At 49.5% G+C, this 24,283-nt stretch overlaps 1 protein-coding gene across 1 annotated transcript; it reads left to right on the top strand.

The window, feature by feature from the left end:
• Nucleotides 1–121: 121 nt before the first annotated feature.
• On the top strand, nt 122–20,156 carry NQO2 (N-ribosyldihydronicotinamide:quinone dehydrogenase 2). The gene is made up of 7 exons (XM_025982618.2): nt 122–301; nt 4,751–4,892; nt 6,556–6,720; nt 12,035–12,165; nt 14,612–14,725; nt 15,587–15,688; nt 17,314–20,156. The coding sequence occupies exons 2-7, from the start codon at nt 4,886–4,888 to the stop codon at nt 17,488–17,490; spliced, it is 696 nt and encodes a 231-aa protein (XP_025838403.1). The 5' UTR covers nt 122–301; nt 4,751–4,885; the 3' UTR covers nt 17,491–20,156.
• The last annotated feature ends 4,127 nt before the right edge of the window (nt 20,157–24,283 follow it).

Here is a 24,283-nt window from a genome sequence, read left to right as displayed (position 1 = left end):
GCAAGATCAGGACCAACCAGGCGGGGGGCCGGGCGCAGGGCGCAGGGACGCGGGGCGGGGCAAGGTCAGGACGGCCCAGGCGGGGGCGGGCGGGGGCGGGCGGGGGCGGGCCCGGGCCGTGGGCGGGGCTCGGGGCCTTTGGGGGCAGCTCGGGTCCACGCGGCCCGGCCGCCCAGAGCGCAGTCGCGGCCTCCGCCCGGCGGCTGAAGGTGCGCGGCGCCCCGCGGGGCGGGAACCCGGCGCGGACTCCGGGAGCTGCGGTCTGCAGGGCTGCGGGCTGGGTCCTGCCGCTGCCCGCGGGGTGAGTGCCTCGCTCGCCGGGGTGCGGGGTTGAGGAGCGGCCCTTCCCGGACGCCGCCGAGCGCCCCGCGGGCCATTCCCCGTTGGGCCCCGGCCTTGGACTGAGCTCTTACCTACCGCGTGGCCGGTGCGGTAGCGGGCCCGCTGCCCCAGGAGCGCCGTGCTGGGAGGACCCTGGGCTACCGACGAGGCAGGGCAGCCCGGGGGCAGTGTGGACGGGGGTGTCGTCATTAGGCCCGCGGGGCGCCGGCCTGGGCTGTGCTGGGTTCGTGGCAGTCGGTAGCAGAGCCTAGAAAAACCATCTCCAGCCTTTTGTCTTTCTGAGGATATTCGCCAAAGAAGTACAGGAGAAGGGATGTGGGGGCCCCTGGGTGGCTCAGTGGTTGGGCGTCTGCCTCCAGCTCAGGTCATGATCTCAGGTCCTGGGATCGAGTCCCCCATAGGGCTCCCTGCTCAGCGGAGTCTATTTCTCCCTCTCCCTCTGCTGGCCGTTCCCCCTGCTGGTGCGCTGTCAAATAAAATCTTAAAAAAACAAAACAACAAAAAGAATATGTATTAAAGGATACACCGGCCAGCAGTGCTATTTATAATTGAGGGGAAAATAGAAATAACTCAGGTGCCCAGAAGAGAAGTGGTCACAAATGGGCATGCGTGCCTAGTGAGATGGTACCTCGCTGTTGGAGTGGCCGGCTCCGGAGCCTGGCTACAGGGAAAGAGGCGCAGGAAACGTTAACCTTAGTAAAAGTGACAGTTATGTTAGGAGCAAAAATGGGTTTATTTGGGAATTGCGGAGGAATAAAATCTGGGACAGAAGCTTAGCTAAAGCCGTAGGAAAATCCCCAGAAGAAAAGGGAGGAATCGTGGGAGAGGGGAGGTTGGGAAGGCTGTTATAACCAAAAAGTCCATTAGAGTCAATCCAGAGTTCCAAGTATAGTGGCTTCTCATTGGCTGAGTGTGACCGCCTCCCATTGGCTGGACTGTTGCTGGGGCAGGAGCAAACCTTTCTTTCCTGGCTGGGACAGTTAAGTGTAGTATCTATGTGCAAGGTGCATCTCCCTCTTGGGTTTATGGTTGATCCAGTGATGGGGTGTGAGAGAGACTCCTGCTGGCCTCCGACTCCTTTCTAAATGACCTTTCCTTTTATTAACTTTCATAGAAATCAACTGAAAACATTTCAAAATCAGCTTCTGGGTGCTGATTAAGATGAAATAATATACATTAGAAAACATCAGAGCCCATTTGCTGTGGTACATGTAGTTTAGGAACCTGTTGACCTAAAAAAGAGAGCCAGTTTTTTTGTTTGTTTGTTTTTAACCAGTGAAATGAGTTTATTCAGGGCACCTGGGTGGCTCAGTGGTTGAGCGTCTGCCTTGGGCTCAAGGTGTGACCCTGGGGTCCTGGGATCGAGTCCCACATCCCGCTCCCCACAGGGAGCCTGCTTCTCCCTCTGCCTGTGTCTCTGCCTCTCTCTGTGTGTCTTTCATGAATAAATAAATAAAACCTTTAAAAAATGAGTTTATTCAGAAAGAACAGAGGAATTGTAATTTGGAACATGCAAACAATGGCAAACCATAGATCAGTCTGGAGAACAAAGAAGAAGAACATTACTTTATAAAGAAAAAGGAGGAAGTTGGGAAGGGCTGCTTGGAACAAAGATCTGTTGAGTCCGTTAGAGGAAAAAAGAGTTCAGGGTGGTGATGGTTTCTGGTGGTTTTTCCCTGACTGAAAACTGGGCAAGAAAATCTTTCTTCCTCCTCCTGGGGTTGTGAAATGAATATCTTCCTGTGTAGGAAGTGGGTTAAGCTGTGAGGGAAAGTGTGGTGACAGGTTCCCTGCAGGTGTCCTGACTCCATTGTAAGTGAGATCTCCCTTTATTAATTTTTATACACCACATGGCTCCTTTTTTCATTGAGCCAGGTAAGCGCCTCCTTTCTAACAAAGAAAACTGCTGCTGTGCAGGGGAGCCTGTTAAGGAAGGTGAGGCAGGAGTGAAGGGCACCAAGCATCTAGTAAAAGAGCCTGGTTTGGAGTCTTTTTTCTGATTTTGGACAAGTCGCTCATTTCTTGGGCCCGTTTCTTACTCTACAAATAGAAGAATGGACAAGATGGGAGTCACAAACTCAAACACCAGGTGGCCAAGGGTGTGATGTAAATATGTAAACTGATCCAAGCAAAACAACAGGGAATGGTGGGGCCTGGGCCTACAAGAAAAATGCATCCTTGTCATGGGCATTAAAATTAAAGCATTTTCTGCAAACCAAAATGGAATCTTGGGTTACGGTGTTCCTTGAGCCTGCAGTGACGTTCATAACCTTTTAAAAAGTAATCAGAGCCTATCATTCTCCCACTGAAGATGCTCCAGTGGCTCTCCCTCTGCCTGCCGCTCCCCCTGCTTGTGCGCACTTAGGACTGGCATAAAATCATAAAATCCTTGCCCCTGTCCCACAGACCCCACCCTTCTTCTTCTTCTTTCTTCTTCTTCTTTCTCCTTCTTTCTTTCTTCTTTTGGAACCACAGACCAGTCAAACAGGCTTTCTTGACCATTCCAGGCCAGTCCCTCTCTCAGGCTCCTCACTTGCTGTTCCCTCTGCCTGAACCTCTGATCCTTGCCCAACTAGGTCCATATCATCCTTCACCTCCCTATTCCCGGAGATAATTTCCTGGACTGTCTTATGTAAAATAGCAAATGCACCTCTGCCATTTTAGTCACAAAAGTACTTTGTTGTCTTGTCACGGTCACGATTACTTAGCATTATTAGCACTCATCACTATCTAGAAGGTTCTGGTTGCCTTCTCTGCCTGCTGGTTTTGTGTGCCCCACCTCCACCAGCCCCAGCCAGAGTAGAATGTTCCTTTCTCCCTGGTCTTACTGCCCCGGGTCTCAGCCTCCCCACCTAGTGCAGTCGCTGGCCGGCTGGCTGGTGACCCAGCTGAGTGACTGCACAGACTGAGTTGTGTCCCACTCACTGCTGTGAATGGAAAGTCGACTCCCAACTGCGTAAACCCGATTCAGAGGTTGCTCTCCTCTACCAAGAGGTCTGAAGGTTGCCAATTCAGAACCATCTTGGCTCCAAGAAAGCATCAGGAATCCAGTTGCTCTCATATTTCTGCTCCGCCATTCTTCATCCAGAGCCTCTACCCCCAGGTGACTGAACCCCAGCCACCTTCCACAGTGCAGCTCGGATGCAGGCCAGTGGCAGGGGCTGGAATGCCCCCCTCACCCCCGGTCTCCCCCTCCAGGGATGCACCCCAGGAACCCACACAGTGGCTGCTGCTTCAGCTCTGAGTGGAAGGCTGGGAAATGTTGTAGCTACATGAATGAATGAATGAATGAATGAATGAATGAAGGGACCGTTTGCAAAAAAAACAAGAGGGGGTGCTGGGTAGCCAGAGGTGGAGTCGGAACTGTTGGGGCAGGAGTCCACTTGAGCAATTGAGCAAGGATTTGAACTCCCCTTTGAGGAGCCACGGTGCTCTGGCACTGTCCGTCTGTTGGCCGCCTCCCTGCGGGCCTGGGCTGGTGGCAGCTGCTGAGCCTGGCCCGGACCCCAGCCCGGCCATGAGGAGCCCCATCTCCCTCGGCCTTTGTCTCTGAGAAAGAAGCGGCCTGGCACAGCGGGGTGCAGCATCTCCACCACCACGGGCTCTAGGGGTGCCCTTCCTGGCACAGGCAGCGGGGGTAAGGGGCCTCTCATGTCTCCTGGCGTTGATGAGCCAGGAGGGGGGGAGCCAGGCCTCTCTTGGCCTTGAGGGCCTCTTGAGAGAATTCACGTTTTTCCAGGGCCTTTTTTTTTTTTTTTTTAAAGATTTTATTTACTTATTCATGAGAGACACAGATTGAGAGAGAGGCAGAGACACAGGTAGAGGGAGAAGCAGGCTCCATGCAGGGAGCCCGATGCGGGACTCGATCCCGGGTCTCCAGGATCACACCCTGGGCTGAAGGCGGTGCTAAACTGCTGAGCCACCCAGGGGTCCCCCCCAGGGCCTAATTATGTGCACCACCATATGTACGCCCGTCTGTCTCGCTCTCGCAGTCATCCTGGGACTGTGCACACTGCAGGAGACATGGTAACTACGAGTTTTTGCCAATGCTCCTGACCTTTGTTCAGCTGTGTTGATTATTTGGGGGAGGGGGAATGTGGGAGAGGGAGGAAGGGCACAGAGGCATCTTCCTGCTTCTTATCATATCTCATTTTCTAGAACCCCTTCATTTTGGCTACCTTCATGGAAGGTTCTAGTCCTCTCAAAAAAAAAAAAAAAGTCTTGGTTTTGGCACCTTGTGTAATTTGTCCTCTGAGACTTAAAGTCTCCAGGTGGTTCCTTGTCCCTCTTGAGAAAGCTTTTTTTCAATCACGTCCACCTGTCCTTCATGAGGCCTGGCGTTGGTACATTGACCGCACCACATCTCCACGCTTCCCTCAAGTGTTCAGGTGTTTGTTTTCTCTTCCAGATTGTTGGGGTCGCCGAGGTGATCGACCACGTTGAAAGCCTGCAGCTCGCCACGCTCGATCCTTCTGTGCCCAGGAGCAACAGCAGACCCTCCCTTTGGTAGTAGTCAGAGGCGGAGAATCCCTCTTCTTAGGACATGGCAGGTGACTATTAGCTGTACAGGGAGATAAACTTTTCTAAGTAAAAATTTTGATTAGAAATTAAGTATGTAATAAAAACCCAGACAACACCGAAATGTATAAAACTTGTTTTGTTTTTAACAGGAGATGCTGTTTGGAGTTACCTTGTTTTATATTTTCTTAGTCATTTTATTGTCCATTTCAACCCCATCAGAATAGAAGTTCCCCAAAAGTGACGGCCACGCTCCTCTTGTTTTTGCTCTGCCTCTGGTCCCTGGAACGATACCCAGACTATAGTCATGCTCGGTAAATGTTTATTGAGCGAATGAACCCCAATAGTAACCATGGTTTTAAAATTCAGTATGACTCAATTTTTAATTTTTTCCCTGCTCAACACCACACACACACACACACACACACACACACACACTCACACACACACTCCATTCTGCACCTTTTTTTTCTTTCAACAATACATGACATAAAAATCCTTTCATTTCAGAATGTAAAAATGCACCTTGTTTGACACAGTGTGGTGTAGATTAGGGTTTCTTAACCTCAGCACTACTGACATCTTGGGCCAGTAATCCTTTGGTGGTGCCATCTTGTGCATTGTAGGATGTTTAGTAGCACGTCCGGTATCTGTCTACTGGATGCCAGGAGCGCCCTCTTCCTAGTTGTGAAAACCCAGAGTGTCTCCAGACACTGGGGACCGTCCCCCCAGACAGGCAACACGGCCCCCATTGAGAACCATCGATGGAGATGTTTCATTTATATCCGTCGGTAGAGTTCCTGTGTAACTGATGAGTCTGAGGAGTTAAAATGAAAATGTTAACCATTAACCTAACCCATAGAATCCAACCTTTACACCCATGTGAGTGCCCAAAACTGTATGCTTCAAAGTACCATTTGTATTTCCACCCATGGGCCTAAAATGAAAAATTTTAAATCAAGAGTCCAAGCGTTTTAGCCTTCGACATTACCAAGGGCAAATGTGAACAGAAACCAACGCCGCCTCCCAGGAGAAACCAGTCAGTACGTAATCTCACCCGAGTGAGGGGAAATCCTGCTTCACAGGCTGTTGGTGTTCATGACACAGCCAGGACCCGTAAGACAGGACCGTTCTTAGAATCTCTGTCATCAGCCTTGCCACCCAAAGCAGGGCTCCATCTGGGCCCTGCCTCCCCCTGGGATTAGGGTCTGTTTTCCCTACGTTGTTGACGTGTCCCATCTCAGTGGGCCTGGAGGAGGAAACAGAGCTGTGTGTCCGTAGCTGGTGCCTGCTGAAGTAGGGTTAGCAGGAGAGATTAGTTGTGGTGACTTTCAATTTTGGTGTTCGTCAACAGAGCCAAAACCTCTGATGGGGAAGACCCACAATAGCTTGGGCTTTTAAGGAAATTCGTGGTGTTATTTTTGAGGAATCATAATTTGACTCATTTTATGTTTGTATATTAGTAAACCCAGGCGATGGTGAGCTATAATTGGATTTTATAAAACATTCATTATTTTAAAAACTATCACCCATAAAAGAGGTTGGTGTTTCTTAGCTTGAGCCTATGATGTGCCTACATGTTTCATTGTTATCTTAGTCTTCGTGGAATTTTGACAAAGAGGAATTGTTCTTTAAGAGAGTCATTTCTCAAAAAAAAAAAAAAAAAAAAAGAGAATCATTTCTTTTCTGATTCAGGCAAGAAAGTCCTCATTGTCTATGCACACCAAGAACCCAAGTCTTTCAATGGATCCTTGAAGAAAGTGGCGGTGGATGAGCTCAGCAGGCAGGGCTGCACCATCACCGTTTCCGATCTGTATGCCATGGACTTTGAGCCGAGGGCCACGAGGAAGGATGTCATAGGTGAGTCACGGGGTGAACAGTTTTTGTTTTTTTAACTTTCTTCTTTCTAGGTGTTTCATGGAAAAAATGTTTTGAAAAAACTAACCATGGTGCATAGTACCCAGTTCTGAAGCAGAAAGAGTCCACATGGCAAGTCTTTTTCCCATCCCTGTCCCCAGCCACCCAGTGTCTGCCCCCCAGGTCACCAGGATGCTCACTTGTCTCTGTTCCTCCAGAGACATCTGTGCTGTGCAAAGCATTTGTGGGCATATCCTCCATCGCCTGTCCCCTTTGTTTGTTCAGAGTGGTAGCAGGCTTTACCGGTTGTTTTGCACGTTGCATCCGTTTTTACTATCAGAGTATTCATTGTGTGGAAGTGTCCTAGGTGAGGTGGCCCCTACTGATGGACATTCCAGGGCATTCCTGATCTTTCCCTGTCACAAACAGCGCCGCAAGGAAGAATCATAGCCACACACATTTTCCTACGTATACAGATGTCACCTAGAGGTGGAATTGCTGCCAGAGGGAAGGTGCATTCTTGATTTTCATAGATAATATCAAATGGTAAATGTACCAGTTTACACTTGGCACCAGTGATGTTCACAAGTGCTCATTTCCTCTGCATTACCGATTTTTGATCATTGCCAGACTGTCAAGGGAAAAATGGTCTCCCAGGATAGTTTTGATTTGCCTTCCTCTTATTGTAAGAGAGCTATACTGCCTTTGTGTTTATATAAGACGCATTTTCTTTGTTTTCCAGCTGCATTGAGACATAACTGACAAAAGTTATATATATTTAAGGTATACGATATAATGGGGTTTTTTGCTGTTTTTTTCTTTTTTTTTGATTACTAGTTTCGGAGGTAGAGTTTAGTGATCCATCGATTGCATACAACACCCAGTGCTCATTACATCACGTGCCCTCCTTCATGCCCATCACCCAGGTACCCCATCCCCCACCTACCTCCCCTCCAGCGACCCTCAGTCTGTTTCCTAGAGTTAAGAGCCTCTTCTGGTTTGTTTCCTTCTCTGTTTTTATCTTATTTTATTTTTCCTTCCCTTCCCTTATGTTCATCTGTTTTGTTTCTTAAATTCTACATAGTGCCATCATATGGTATCTTTCTCTGACTGACTTATTTCACTCAGCATAATACTCTCTAGCTCCATCCGCATTGTTGCAAATGGCAAGATTTCATTCTTTTTGATGTCTGGGTAATATTCCTTATACCACATCTTCTTTATCCAGTCATCTGTTGATGGACATCTGGGCTCTTGCAATAGTTTGGGTATTGTGGACATTGCTGCTATAAACATTGGGGTGCAGGTGCCCCTTCGGATCATTATATCTGTATCTTTGGGGTAAATAACCACTTGCACAATTGCTGGGACGTAGGGCAGCTCTATTTTTAACTCTTTGAGGAACCTCCACACTGTCCTCCAGAGTGGCTGCACCAGCTTGCATTCCCAGCAACAGGGTGAGAGGGTTCCCCTTTCTCTTCCAACGTCTGTTGTTTCCTGTCTTATTAACTTTAGCCGTTCTCACTGGTGTCGGGTGGGATCTCATCGTGGTTTTGATTTGTATTTCCCTGATGGCCAGTGATGTGGAGCATTTTCTCATGTGTCTGTTGGCCGTCTGGATGTTGTTGGAGAAATGTCTGTTCATGTCTTCTGCCCATTTCTTTCTTTTTTTTTAAATTTTTATTTATTTAGGATAGTCACACAGAGAGAGAGAGAGAGGCAGAGACATAGGCAGAGGGAGAAGCAGGCTCCATGCACTGGGAGCCCGATGTGGGATTCCATCCCAGATCTCCAGGATTGCGCCCTGGGCCAAAGGCAGGCGCTAAACCGCTGCGCCACCCAGGGATCCCTTCTGCCCGTTTCTTGACTGGATTTTTTACATGATGTTTTGAAGGCATTTTCTTAAGTATTCTTTTTGAAAAGCTAAATGCTTTTAGCTTTTCATTTATATTAATATTTTGTATTATACTTATAAATATTTATATTAGTATTTTAATAAAATATTTAATATTTTCTTTCCTGGGAATTGTCTGTCTATATCCCTTGTTTATTCTTCTCTTACATCTCTTATTGGTTTTAAAGAGCTCTTTATATATTAAAAAGTTGGTTTCTAGTGTGGGGTATGAATTGTGAATACATTTTTACCAAATTTATGTTTTCTTTTATTTTGACTTTGCTTATGGTGTTTGATTTTTTTTTTCCATGCAGGATTTTATTTACCTAGTTGGCTTTTGATCAGTCTTTTTCTTCCATGACTTCTAGATTTTGTGTCACGCTTATCTACATTCTAAGATTTTTTTAATTTGATAGTTTTGCCTAGTATTTGACCTATTTCAAATATGATAAATTTCAAAGTATTGATAGTTTTGCCTAGTTTTTGACATATTCAATATGACAAATTTCAAAATATTTTTAAAAAATATTTTGTCTACTTAAAGTTTATTTTGGTATATGATGTGAGGTATGATTCCAGTATTTTTTCTAAGCGTCTACTGAGTTGTCTCGTCACCATTTATTATATGATCCAGCCTCTCATTTAAAATGCCACCTTCATTGTGATTTAAATTCTCAGGTACATTTGATCCTGTCCTATACTTTGTATTTTGTTGTTGTTGTTGTTGTTTTTCCTATTGGCTCATGGATTCAGTATCACGTGGCTCTAATTATTTTGGCAAATGCTACAATATCTGATAGAACTAGGTCACCTAGTTTGCCTTATTTTCTATTTTTTCTAGCTAGTTTTATTTTACTTTTCTATAAAATCTTTTGAATTAACTTCCCAGATTTAAAAAGTAACCAGATGATATTTTTATTGAGATTCCATTAAATTTACAGATGAATTTTTATTATAGTGATCTTATCCAGGAGAATAGTATGGCTTTTCGTTTGCTCACATATTCTTTTACAACCCTGCAGCTCTCTTTACAAGTTTTCTTCATGCAGATCTTGCATGATTCTTGTTAATTGGTTTTGTTTCTCTAAGTCAAGAGGGTTACTCTGTTTGCCTGTGTGCATGTGTGTATGTGTGCGCGTGTGCGTGCGTGTGTGTATCCAGCCACGACTAATTTTCTCACTGTTCGTAGTAGATTTCAGCTGATTCTCTGGGGCCTTCCTGATAATGCAGCCGAATCATCTGCAAATAATGACAATTTCACCTCAGCTTTTCCAGTATTTAATACCTTTAATTTCCTTCTCTTTGTAATTGTAGTAATGCTATCTGAAGATTTAATATTTAGTATTGATGGTAATAGCTAACATCCCGTGTGTTCGTGTCTTTCTTTTGTTTTAATAAATCAGTCAACAATTTTCACTTAACAACAGAGCAAGGACTAGGAAAACAGACTATTATGTTAAGGAGCCACTGGTTTTTAAGTGGATAAAGTAATACAAGCTTATTGTAAAAAATATTTTAAAATACAGCGAACAATGTGAACGTAGGGTAAGCAGTACAAGCCCCTTTTCACCTGTACTCCATCGTCCAAAGAGACAAATTAATTTAACCTTTTGGTGTAGATTATTACTGTGGATCTTACATTAAATATCCACATAAATTATAGTTTCAAAACTCTACAGGTACAGACGTAAATGGTGCCACGTCATGGGACTTGCCTTATTCACTTAGAGCCTTGGAAGTCTTTTTAATGATTGCACAGCGCTCCATCATACGTAATATGACTTACTTGCCAGTTCCCCTGCTGCTTTGTATTTACGTTGTTCCCAACTTTTATTTCAAGCCATGTGCCAGTCTTTCTTCTATGGCTCTGGGTTTCGTTGTCTTGCTTAGAAAGGCCACCCAAAACCCACACTTATAAAAGTATTCTTATTTTCCTCTGATACTTGGATACCTTTACTTTGAGATTTACTTTTTAAATTTACCTAGAATACAGTTGGCCTACGCACATTTTATCATCTCTATTTACCATTACCAGAACCACCCCCAGGCTCTGCTGTAGGTTCCACATGTTGTGAGTAGCTAAAACCCCACCTGGAACCTGCCTGAGAGAACATGACCTTTTGCCTACAGCAGTTACCCTCTTGGGGTTTCCTGTCACCACAGAACCTTATACTGAGGACAGACTCAGTAGATGCTCTTTGAATGAAAATCAAACACGGGAAGATGAAAAAAGAAGCAAAGAACACGGACATATTTCTAAATTATGACTCTATTGAAAGACCATGGATTCCGTTCTCTTGGTTCTCCTCCACACGGTTGGGGCTTTGTCTGCTCCTCTCCAGACCCCGTGTGGCAGAGTGCTTCACATGGGCCTCATTGTCCCACCTCGTCCTGCCGCCACTGAGACCTCGGTGGCATTGAACTAGCCACCAGCCTCTCTCAAGTCTCGGTTTCCTCTTTGGTAGACTGGGAATTCCACTTACCGGTGACTGGAAAGATAGAAAAGGCAATGTGTGTGGAGCACAGCACCTGATAGGTAGGAGGTCCTCGTGCGAACGGTAAGCCCGAATTAATGCTGATTAATGCCTTTGATGAATCCTTCTGGTTGACAAGATCCCAACTGAAGGCGTAGCTCGAAATCTCTTTCGTTCCAGCTGCCCTGGGCAGTGCTGTAGGCTCTAGCCGAGACCCGTCCTCCCACGGCCCACCGCTGCCGCCTGACTGCGGCTGCCCACCAAGCTTGCTCTTGAATCACTGCTGCTACAATGAGCTCGTCCAAACTCAATTCAGAGCATTTATTTACTTTCCCTGCATGAGCCATCTGGCTCCTCACATGCAGGAAAAGTTCATGCTCCTTAACGAGGCTAACAAGACCTGGTGCATCTCTGCCCTCATCACCTGCAGCCCTTCTGGCCCCTCACCCGCTTCCCCAGGGGTGCCTCTGGTGGCCCTTTCCTGGGCTGGCCGGGTTGTCGGACACCCTGCCTTCTCTGTGCCTTAGGCCCAGAACGTCCTGTCTCTACCCCCCGGGGCTCCAGGCTGCCTGGTAAACTCCTGCTCCATCTTCAAAGCCTGGTTTACAAAGCTCTTCGCTAACCCAACCAAGCAGAGCCAGCGTGATTGTAAGCTGGGAGGCTTATCTGGCCATAACGTCAGACTGGGCTTGCTAACTCTTGTTTCCTATGTTAATCACTTGGGTATTTATCTACTCTTATTGGATGTTGAGTCCCTTGAAGGTAAGGACAGTAGCTTCCCCTCTTGATTTCCATAGCCTGACCCAAAGCCCAACTCTGAGCGGGCTCTCAGTGACTATCTGGCGACTTGCTTTGGGGAGTCCAGGTAACGGCGATGCCAGTGGGATCGGCCAGGACGGGCTGTGGGGGCGTCTGTGAGAGCGAGAACATTTGGCCTGTTCTTCTCCAGGTGCTCTCTCTAATCCCGAACTCTTCAATTACGGGATGGAAGCATATGAAGCCTTTAAGAAGAGGTCTCTGGCCAGTGACATAACCGATGAACAGAAAAAGGTTCAGGAGGCTGATCTAGTGATATTTCAGGTTTGTTTTTCCCCTGATTATTATAATGAATTAGATTCATTCTCTGTACAAGCTCTTTTCAATGACTGAGTTTCACACTTCTAGAAATGGCATTAATATTAGCACATTTGCACACTTATTTATGTCTAGTTGGGTAAAGAGATCCACGTGGCCAGTATTGTTCATTCAAAATCCTGACACCAGGCAGCCTGGGTGGCTCAGTGGTTTAGCGCCGCCTTCAGCCCAGGGCGTGACCCCGCAGTCCTGGGATCGAGTCCTGCATCTGGCTCCCTGCATGGAGCCTGCTTCTCCCTCTGCCTGTGTCTCTGCTTCTCTCTCGGTGTCTCTCATGAATAAATAAATAAAATCTTTAAAAAATAAAATAAAAATCCCGACACCCGGGTAAATAGTGGGGAATTCCCCTTTAGCCCCGCTCTCCAAAAACCTCTGCATCAGGCAAGTGGAACTGCCTTCATTCCCGTCTGATCCCTACCCCACACAGGCAGAGGCTGCATGAAAACCAGGTTTGCCCACACGAGCATTTATGCAGGTAATTTGGGCCAAATGCAAGTCGTTCCCTAAATATCCTGATCAGGGCGAGGAAAATCTTCTTTTGTGTCCTTCCTGGCCCTGGTTGCCTCTGTGTCATTCACAAATCGCCGCAGGCCGGGACTGCTTCCCTGGGCCTAGCTCCTGCAGGCTGCTCCCCGCACAGCCAGACCCGCGTGTGCCCGCGAGCCAGCCCTGAGCCTGGCAGCAGAACAAACACGTGCGTTTTGGAAGGTGTCGGGTGGACAGAAATCCGAGTCGACTAGGAGAAAGGAATTTGTTCTAAGGGCCATGGGCACCTGGGTCTCCTGGGACTCGAGGACGACCAGCTGGGCTTCAGGGGCCTTGGAACCGAGGCTTGGTCAGCCCTGCGCTCCCCGTCTGCTTGTCACCCGCCGCTCCCCGCATGCCGCCTCTGTCCTCGCCCCCTGACCCCAGGGCCTGCAGTCTGCGCATCCGGAGCCCCGGGGGTGGGTCCGATTGGTCCAGATCGTGTGTTTCCAGCGCTGTGTAAGGGCACGGCGTGGGTGAGGGACCAGGACCACCACGTGCCGGGGGGCGAGCGTGTGACCAGTTTGCGGGGGGACCCACGTGGCCAGAGGCAGAGTCCACGGACCTTTCGTAACCTGAGGCTCCGGGCCGGGAGGAGGGAGCGCCTCGCCACCTCTGCTGCCGCTGCCTCTCCATCGTCGCTGGCGCCGGGCCTCTCCGGCCTCTTGGGCCCCGGCCCGGAGCTGCCGATGCGGCGGGAGCAACCGGTTCCCCAGCCGGTTCCCACGTGGCCGCATGCGGTGCGCGGCTGCCCCGGAGGCTGCCCCGGCCCCGGCCCCGCAGAGCCATCCTCGGCCGCCGGTCCTCGCCCCTCCCGGTCGGGCCGCGGGGCGCCCACTCGAGCTGGCAGCGAGGGCCGCCGAGGCCTGTTCTTTCGAAGTGGCCTTTCTTTCTCCCTGCTCCATTCCACGGCTTTTTCCTCTGCTTTTTCCGCTTTTCCTGGTGCTTTGCCCAGAGCGCCTGCACGGTCCGTCTATTCTGTTGTGCGGTTCCTCCCGCACAATAGCAAGGAAAATGTCACTGGTCAGCGCTGCTCAGTGACTGGTCCCCTTCCCCGGCTGCGCATCCGCTCGCTCCCAAGCTCTGCATCGCGGCCTTAAATCCTCCCCACGATGCCGTCACCTAGTAGCTGGTCCTAAGCCCTATTTGCAGACCAGGAAAAGGAGGCACAGAGAGGTCGAGTGATTCGCCCGCATCACACAGCAGCGGGCTGTGTCGCCTGAACGTCCCTGCCAAGTCCTTTGTTAGGTTTATAGCAAAAGCACCTGAAACACGGGCTTCCTTCTGCTGGTCACGGGTTATTATGTGTTTGTCTCCCGTCATTCAGGATGATTCGGGGACGTAGTGTTAGGGCTTCTATGGGGGCCAGGGTGGACATTAGGTAGATCGTACTGCTGGGGTATGGAATCCAAGGGTAAGGCCTTGGTCTGTGTCAGAAATCCAGAGCTTCTCAGAACTTCCCTCAGGCTGACTCCAGACGGCAGGTACCCCGGGCACGGACGGGGCAAACTCTGCTGCGCCCTTCATCTTGCGCCCCTTGATCGGATCCGTCCCAGGCACTGTAGCCACAGAGCCAACGTCCCCGGCTAGGCCAGTGTCCTAGGGCCTCCCACCCGCTCCAGGACCAGCCCGAGGGGCCGTCAGAGAGGGGGACACAGAGCCACCCGGAACGGCGCCCAGGACCATTGTCAGCGCTGCCCTGCCCGGCCCCACCACACTGCCTGTCTCAGGGTGAAAGGGAGGAAATGCCCAGTCCTGTGCTGCCCTCCGCTTGTCCTCACCTGCCCAGCCACCCGGAAGGATTCAACGGTGGGATTGAAACCTGAGCAGCCCGCAGCACCTGTTTCTCCTTGGTATGTGTCCCCAGTTCCCGCTCTACTGGTTCAGCATGCCGGCGATCCTGAAGGGCTGGATGGACAGGGTGCTGTGCCAGGGGTTCGCCTTTGACATCCCAGGATTCTACGATTCCGGTTTCCTCAAGGTACGGATCACTGTGTACTGGGGGGTGGGGGGGGCATCCCATCAGGTCATGTTTCTAGTTTGCTTATTTGTAAACAGAATACCGATTGAACACCAACTATGGTGTACTTGGGCAAGAAAAGTGTGGTTTCTAAGGTCATGGGGCTTTTGTCTAGCGAGGAATATAGATGCATCCACAACTAGTCACCCACCTGGCCGAGGAAGCCTGGCCTGGTGCCGCAGGAGGGCCGCGGCGGGCCCCTCGGGAGAGGGCATCTGCTCCGTGACGCGGAACTGAGCCGCGGGCTGCCGCCTCGCCTCTCGGCCTCACATCCCTCCCTCGACACACAGGATAATGTGACACTCGTGTTGCAGGGCGAGGATTGCACGGAACCCGGGGGGTGCGCAGTGCACAGTAGCTATGGATTTCTTACTCAGATCATTTCTTACTAAAATAAATAATATTTTAAATTCGGAAAGCCTCAGGAGATAAGTGCATGTAAGGAAACTGTAGGGTCACAAGGTCCGTCGTGGATGGTGAAGTCATGCCACCACCGAGGGAGTGGTCCTGGGTGCCAGGGCCCCCCTCAGCCTCACGGCAGCCCCCGCAGCCAGCACCTGGGCCCCACCTGGGCCCCACCTGTCCACACCAGGCATCACCAGCCCGCCGTGCTCCAGGCCGGGGCGCATCAGAGCCCTGGGGCCGCTCGCTCCAGTCCGTCCCCTGTGGCCGCCACCTGTAGCTGGGCTTGGTTACCGCCTGTCGCTCCCGAGGGAACTGACCTCGGACCTCCGTCCTGGGCGTGCTGCACCTTCGTGCCGGCGTCCCGTCTGTTCGTCTCCCCCGGAGGCCGCGCAAACGCGTCTGCTCTCTCCTCCACAGGGTAAACTGGCCCTCATCTCGTTAACCACGGGGGGCACAGCCGAGATGTACTCGAGGAGCGGCGTCAGCGGGGACTTTCGGTACTTCCTGTGGCCTCTCCAGGTACCCGCGCTCCCCCCCCCCCCTCCAGGCCCCTGCCGCTCCCCAGGTCCAAAACAAGCCTGAAACTGAGACCATTGTGACTCCCCCCGAGCACAAGCAGTTAGAACATTTTGCCCTTTTAAATTTCTTCCTTAGCACCCAAGAAGTTGGCCAACAGGGAAAACTTGTATTTATTACGGTGACAGCCTTTGAATCTCCTGGGTGGAAGCTCAGCCGAACCCGCTTAGCTGACATCTGCCCTGCAGCAAATCGAGTCGCCCCGAGTCACCCCACGTGTGCACTGAGCACAGGGAGGCCGTCCGCACCCCGTGGCAGTGCCCTGGCAGTGCCCTGGCAGGAGGCCCCCAGAGCCAGCGTTCCCGATGGCCTCACGCCCACCAACCCCCGGAGGCCGTGCCTGTCCCCAGGGCCCACACCCCTCTCCAGGCTCCCGGGGCTCTCGGGGGATAACATCTTGCCTCTGCACTCCCTGGGCCGTCCCTGGAGGGGGGGCGGGGGGCAGGGCATATGCCAGCAGGCCGGGGTGTCCCCCGTTCAGGCACCCCTGCTGAAGGCCCAGGAGCGGGCTCCAGTCAGGCGGCCACATCCTGGGCACCTAGAAACTGAGATGTAAACCCTTCTTCTGGGATTGTCATGAAGGCACGTTTGTCCAGGGAGGAGGAGGTGACACATTCAGCAGTTGTGACCTTGCTTTAAAAATGGAGATCATGACCTGTGGGCCTCTCGCCCCACTGACTTGCCCCCGGTAGGGCAAGCCTGGGCAAAGCTGTGGGTTTTAAGGGGAGGAGTGCAGAGAGGGGAGATTGAGGTTTCTGGAAAAACATTGTCTTCTTTGAAAGGAGACGGGATGGTGATCCCATTCAGGGACGCTCCGCTGAAGACAGTGGCAACTTATAGGCCTCGACCTCCTTCTCCACAGCTCAGCTAGTGTCTTAGGGCTTGTTAGCCACACTTAAATTCTTCTTGTTTTTAAAACAGCTTTGCATTTTTTTTTTTCAGTTTTCAGAAGTACATATTATTAAAAAAGAGTAAGGCTATAAAATATAAAAACGGAAAGTCCTCTTAATTCCCCCCTTAAAAATAATGACTTTTAATAATTGGATGTATTTCTTCGTGGCCCATACATATTTTTATATGCCTGTATTTTATTTTTAGGGTTATTATGTGTATGTTTTTACATAAATGGTATACCACAAACACTGCTTCATTTTTCTTATTATATTTAGTCAACACATCTCAAAACACCATACATGGATATATACACGATAGCTAGAATAATGTCATAGCATCCCAGAATAATCCGTCGTATGAATGTACCATGATTCACCTAAGCATTCAAAACCGTAAGGAGTACTGCCTGAGTCAGATGCGAAGATTACAGATTAATCTCAGGATCTGAAATTTCCAGCTGCCCAGAGTTCCTCGCCTCACTCGTAAGGGCCCATGTCATGAGGTTATAGGGCAGTTCAGTTGTCTTCAGTTACCTGGTAGCAGCAGTCAAGTTGTGCTCTTATTTTTGGAAGGCTTATTTCCGGGCCATTTCCCCCCCCTTTTAATCCTCTAACTGAACGACATGTAAAGGATGCGGCTTCTGACCGGGTTCTCTGCTGTCTTTGCGGCCACAGCATGGGGCGCTGCACTTCTGTGGATTTAAAGTCCTCGCCCCGCAGATCAGTTTTGCCCCTGAGATTGCTTCTGAGGAAGAAAGGAAGGCCATGGTGACATCCTGGGCGCAGAGGCTGAGAACCATCTGGGAGGAGGAGCCCATCGACTGCTCGCCGCCTTGGTACTTCGGGCAGTGACCCTTCGTGCCGCGTCCGCGTCGCGGGAGCTGCAGGCACCGGCAAAGAGGAGATGACCCTGTAATAAAATGAAATTACAACAAAGCGAACTGGATACGTTTGATGTCAGGTGGGACCGAGCGTCCCAGCCCCAGACCCAGCCTGTCAGCCGTCGCTGCTTACACCGAATCCTCCTCCCACTGACAGTATCATTCACCCAGGCTCGCTTGGCTCCTCTGATGTCTTTCCACCTCCCTGTGTTCAACCTTCGTGGGTAATCTTGTGTTCAAACAGCTCTCCTGGCGTGCATAGTTTTTTTTTTCTTTTGCCTTATTTCATAACTCGGGAATTTCTGGTTTTTCATAGAAAGGTTTAATCTTTCCTAGCTAGTGCTTTAGTGCCGTGTTTGGACTTTATTTCTTCCATCTCTCTCTCTCTTTCTTTTTTTACTTGCATGCATGATGGCTGTGAAGTTTTCAGTGAACAGCTGGTTAACGTGCATGTAAAATCATTGGGGGGGGGGGAGGGCTTACCAGGAAAATCTCCCAGCATCGCTCCCATGGCTTCCCCCTCCCTGCACATGTGTTTGAGTGGCTCTACTAGTAATTACCTTGGGGCAGAGGCATGGGTAGCGGAAGGGTCTCCCTAAAAGCAGGTTTAAGAGATTAAATCTGCTTCTCCTCCTTATCGTCATCACTTCCGAGGATGGAGCCCCTTCCTGGGCACAGGGGCCCTGCTTCCTTAGCGTCCCTGGTGCCACCCACCATCCCCTCGTTGGGCTGGCCACTCAGCTGCCCCCCGGCTCCTCATCACACTCCCTCGTGCTGGCTCCCTCATCCTTGAGCACCCTGTCCCCTGCTTTGCTGCCTCCTTCTCTTCCTCAGCACCTCTAAACCCTTTCCCATCCACCTTCCCTTCCTCCCATTTTCCCGCTGGTGCACCGTCACACACGTCTCCGTGTGCATCTCCTTCCTCTTCCTCTGAATCTCCACAGCCTTCCCCACCAAGCACTCCCTCAGAGCCACCATCCCTGGATGCTCAGCCTTCAGGGTGTTCCTTCCTCTTTTTTTCAACACTGTTTTCTTCTAGTTTTTTGTTTGTTTGGGTTGGGTTGGGGGTTTTTTTGGAGCCCTCCTCAAACTCCTCTTCACAGCGATCTTCAGATTCTCTTTCTAGGGCATCTTCATCTTCAGATTCCTTTTCAGGGTCACCTTCGGACTATTTTGAAAGCCATTCCCTTCAGGGTCTTTTTTTGAGGCTCTTTTGAGACTGTTCTCATCAGACTTTTGGACCTGCCTTCTTCAGACTCTTTTGGGACCATGTTCTTTAGCATCTTTTTCAGAAGCATCTTCAAAATCTCCCCCATCTCCTCATTCTTCAAATATCTTTCCACGTGTAGATTCTTCCCATGTCATGTTAGTGGTAGCTTCTTGAGCTTTCACCCTGGATGTGCTCGGGTGCTCTGGAAATGCCTTACCCGAGAAAGGCTCGACTTTTGGAGCCAAGATGGAAGTTGAACACTGACCACGTCCATTGGCCTTGGGACACTGTAGAAAGATTTCCCTTCTCAGCCGTTCCTTCTTTCTTCCTGGGGTCTTCTCATCCTGGCCATCTTAGTCCTAGGCCATGTTGAGACAGGGATTCGATGGCCACCACGCCACCTTCCATCGAAGGCTTGAGTGCACAGATAGCTTCCTCAAGACATCTGGGTGTCTGTCAAAGAGAAGGCACTTCCTGATTTGCCCAAACTTTGAACATTCTCCTCCAAGGTTTTCTCTGACCTTGATTAGCACCAGTGGGCCATCCTCAAAATCCACAGGATGAAACACTTCAGTGATGACTACTCCCCCACAAGGACAGTCCAGCTGCATTTATTACAGGGCCAACTCCTGCCTGTGCTGCTTGTGCCTCTTGCTTTCTGATGCCTCCTTAGCTACCTCAGTATGTGATTTCTAGCTTCTAATTTCACCTTCACCCAAAAGCATTATTGCACAATCCAGATTCCCTCTTCAAACAACTGCAGAGCCCATCTGCTGTAACATTTTGTAACATCTTTGTAAAACTTGACCACAAAGTCTGTCTGATGATCTCATAATCGTGCCAAGATAGACAGAAGTGGTATAAATGCCTCCACTGTGATGTCTGTAGGCAAAGCCGTTGCATTTGTGTTTGCAGTTCTGTCTTCAACATGAAGCCTCTTTTTTCTCCTCTTTTCAAGATCAGTGGGTTTGAGGGTACTTTCCACAGAGGTTTCTTAGCATTGCTGGCATCTCTTGTATGTTTGCCATGGAGCCAGATGTGCCATCGTTGAGAGGCCATAATTAGCCTGATACGCTGTGATAAAGTCTCGAGATCTTAGGCCAAACCGCTGTGTCTCCAGGGTGTCAGCCAGCTGCTACCCAAAAGGTAGGATTTCTCCACCAGGATCCTTGGTGCCTCTGTGTGGTTCTCCATTCACAATTGCTTATTTGCACATTCCTCATCCGGGTACACTTGACCGTGAACAACACAGGCTTGAACTGCATAGGTCCACTGATATATCAATTTTTTTCCCATAAATACATTGGAAAACATTTTGGAGATTTACAATTTGCAAAAACTTAACGGGTAAACTGAGTAGCCTAGAAATACTAAAAATTTTAAGAAAAATGTATTATTGTAAGAATAGAGTAAATGCATATAGAAAATATGTGTTAATGGACTTTATATGTTATCAGTAAGGCTTCTGGTCAACAGTTAGCCATTAATAGTTCAACTTTGCCAGGGTCAGGAGTTGCACACAGACTTTCAGCCACCTGTGGAGGTCATTGGCACCCCTGGCCTTGCATTATTCAGTTGTCCTGGCCTGAGTTTTCAGGCTCTTAGGCAAGCAAGAGGGCTGGGCTCACTCCCACCTCACCTCAGTGCTGCCAAAGTCCAAGGCCTGGAATCTTTTTTGTATTTTCACTGTGCTTATCTTTCTATTGTGGCACTATTTCCCCATCAGACTCTGCCTCCAGAATCTCAAAGTTGCTGATCCTTGGACAATTCTACTCGACTGTCCCAGGCACTGATTCAGCATGTCATCAACTGAGTTCATTCCCCTTTCCACACCCCCGTCACCACTGCTTAAGTGACAGGAACATTCCTCAGATGTCAGGCCCCAAGTCTGGGCCTCACCTGGACTACCCACAATCAAGCATCCTGTCTTGCTGATTCCACCTTCTACTTAATGTTTCATTCACCCATTATTTCCATCAGTGATTCCATCATGCTAATCCAGGATACCATGCCTGGATTATTGCAAAACCACCTACCTAGTTTTCACATTTGTCCCTTACAACCCATTTTCTACAAGATGCTTCAAGCACACTTTAAGTGTGCAGATGTGCATGCACACACACATACGCACAGCTCCTGCCACTCCTGAGGCCTTTTGATCCTTCATGGGCTTGTCCCAGCTTTTGGGAAAGGTCTAGAATCCCTGAGCTGGTCTGTGAGGTATGGCATGTGACCCTGTCCCCCATACGGCTTTCAGGCTACTCTGTGTCTGTGTCCCAGCCATACCTGACTTCTCCACCTACCAAGGATCCATCTCTGTCCTAGTACATGGGCCGCTCCCTCCAGCAGGAATGTTTGCCCCATCTCGTTACCCATGCCACCTCCCATGTCACTTAAGGAAGCCCCCCCACAGTCCCTTGGATGGAGTTGGATGTCCTGCCCTATGCCTAGTACTTCTGCCTTAAAAAAATACCTCTGTGTGGGGCACCTGGGTGGCTCAGTCAGTTAAGTGTCTGACTCTTGATTTTGGCTCAGGTTGTGATCTCAGAGTGGTGGGATCGAGTCCCGTGTTGGCTTTGAGCTGAACGTGGAGCCTGCTTGAGATTCTCTCCCTCTCCCTCTGCCCCCACCCCCAATGTGCATGCACAGTCTTTCTATCTCTCTCTCTCAAAAAAATATCTGCGATATTTTGCTTACTTGAGAAACAGGAGGACGTTTTCATACACACTTCAAACACTGGATCCATCTGATTATCTCTGTCATTAGACTACTGGCCCTGTGAGAGCCAGGATGGGACTAGTCTTATGTAAGCTGTGTCAGTGTGGGGCGCCCCTATCCCGAGGGGTGTTCCCTGAGTACTTGTCGGAAAAGTGAGGTCTGCTCCCTGCATGCGCCCGACCCAGGCCCAGGGCCCCAGGCTGGATCGCAGGCCACAGTCTGGCTCTCAGCAAGACCAGCTGTCCCGTGGTGAGTGCATCCCTGTGCACACCAGGGGGAGAGAAAGCATGGTCACGTGCCTGGACCTCATTGCTTACCTCCTGGCTTCTCCTCTGAAACAGGCCCCTGGCTCTTGATGGGGGTTGTAGTTTGGGGTGGCAGGCAGCCCCAGGAGAATTTCCCTGGAGAGCTGTCTTCTGTGTCTTCACTGATGCCACTGGGATGCATTCAGGCAGCATGAACTTTGGCTCCTCCTCCCTCACGTCCAGGGGCTGCCACTGCCACAAGCATGACAGGTGGACAGGGAGCAGCACCAGCCTTTAGAGCCACATTCTGCCTCTGGGTGTGGTTGCTGGACCCCCGAATCCCTTAAGGCGGGAAGCAGATGCGCACTGCAAGGTGTGTGAAGTCACCGACTCTAAATGTCAGAGGGGTGGATTCTCTAACCAGCCAGGGGATGCTGAGTACCCTCGTACGCTGCTGACTTTTCACATCTCATTGCTGAAATATTAAAATAAAAACAGGGCATCCACAGAGCAGCGGGAATTGCTGATAAAAGAAAAAAAAAAAGCCCGCCAGGAAATGAGCACAATCACATCAATGGCAAGACAACATTTTTCTTCGGAGCGCGGGGGCCCTATTTTGGATTCAGGAAGTTAGTCGTCTTTAGTCATGAGAGTTGGGTCCCACACCTAGTTTGGGTGGAGGAGACAAACTTGTGTCAGGATATTGGGAGTAGTTCTGGCAGCTGGAGAGTGTGGGAGAGGAAACTAGGCACAGGTCCCAAGAGGGGGATGTGAGCCCCCGGAGGGGGATGGAGGAGAGAGAGTTCGAGCAGCTCGGAGGTGGGGAAGACAGCTCTGTGGGGCAGCGTGGCCAGTCCCAGGCAGCCCCCCGCCATCCCCATACCATGTGTGCTCCTGTTGGCTGTGCCCCTCAAGGAAAATTCTGCAGGCAGGACTGGAGGGCTTGAGATGCTAGGATTGCAACAGGCCAAGGGCACTCTGCCCCTGACCCTATAGGCTCTGTGCTGCCCAGAGTGCCCTGCAGCAAATATCAGGAGCTACAAACAGAGCCAGAGCTCTGACCAGAAAATTCCACGCACAGGAATTTACTGTGAAAAGAAATATATTTGAGAGTGAACTTAATTTTCTCAATTAAATGTTTGCCTTTTTTTTTTTTTTTTTAGCAGTGTTAGTTATGACAAGGAGTAATGGGCTAACATGCATTGGATGCTTCATATACGCCGGGGGCTGATATACATTCTTTATGTGTATTATTAGCTCCTTTATATGTGTATTATTAGCTCCTTTAATCCTCATAATGTGCCTATGAGCAACTACCATTGCTGTCTCCACCTCACATATGAGGAATTGAGGCAAAATTAGATTAAGATACTTGCCCAAAGGTCACAACTATAGAGAAGCAGAAGTAGGATTTGAACCCAGACCATCCGGTTCCTCTCCGGAAGCAACCTAACCGCCCACCACGGTCATCCATGAGGCTATTAGGATGGCAGGGGTCTCGAACAGTCACCTTTGCCTTTCCCACCTCTGTTTCTGTTTCTTCTCCTGGCAACACCCTGATTTTCCTCTGGGAATCATGCCCTTTCACCAAGCCACGTGGCCTTGATGGGGATGACATCTCCTCAGTACCTAAGGTGGCACCTGATGGACCTGATCAGTGTTCTGAGTCCCAGACAAGCCAAGCCAGGCATTGAGATTACACTCGGGAATTCACTGATCTACTGGGAAAGAGGACACTTGTCTTGCTTGGACTTGGAGCTGTGACCATGTAAATGGGCCAAGGGCCATGACGTAGAGAATATTGGCCTACAGGTGAAGCTGACAGTTAGGGAAGCTCATCGTCACTGTATAAAGAGCCAGATTCCCAACGACATCCTGTGAACACCTGGAGCCATCCTCACCTGAAGCTGAAGTTTCTTTCTTCAGTTCTTCAATCATGCAAGGTAATACATTGCCCCTTTTGCTTACATGGTGTTATCACCATTGCAGTTAGAGCAATCCTAAAGAATCCAACAAGTATCTCCATGAAAATATGAACTCCAGGGAAAACAAAACAGATTCATTTTGGATTCTGGTTACAAGGACACAGGAACATACATAGAGGTATATAAGATTAGAATAAAATATATGCTGATGAACAAGGGAGAAGATGGAGACTCTGCCCTTGTGGGGATCTACAGGAGGCAGCAGTCGGCAGTACAGAGTCCTGAGGTCAGTCTCAGTTCTGCGCCTAATTGACTTGACCAAGCTGATCAACCTGGGCCTCAGTTTCCCCATCTTTGAAAAAAGGGGAGTCTGGCTTCCTTAGTTAACCCCACCTAATGTGCAAGATTCCCATAGACCCTCGGTCCCATCGTATTGTAATCTTTTTCCCTGAGGTCCCAGAGATGGTCTGAAATACCACCTGGGATCCCCATTGGTCTTGGGGCTGATCCAGACTCAGACCAGTTTGTCTGATTTCTGCTTTTTCTCAGTGTTTCTTTCCATAAGCGGGATGGATGCTTTGAAATGTGAATCCATTCGGTCATTTGTTTCATTAAAATGTGTTAAGGACAAAGTTTATCAAGAATCTGGTCCTGTGTCTCTTGAAT

Source organism: Vulpes vulpes, chromosome 12, assembly GCF_048418805.1.
Source record: "Vulpes vulpes isolate BD-2025 chromosome 12, VulVul3, whole genome shotgun sequence".
In the NCBI taxonomy this organism is placed as follows: Eukaryota; Metazoa; Chordata; class Mammalia; order Carnivora; family Canidae; genus Vulpes; species Vulpes vulpes.
This window is presented reverse-complemented; position numbering and strand designations above follow the sequence as displayed.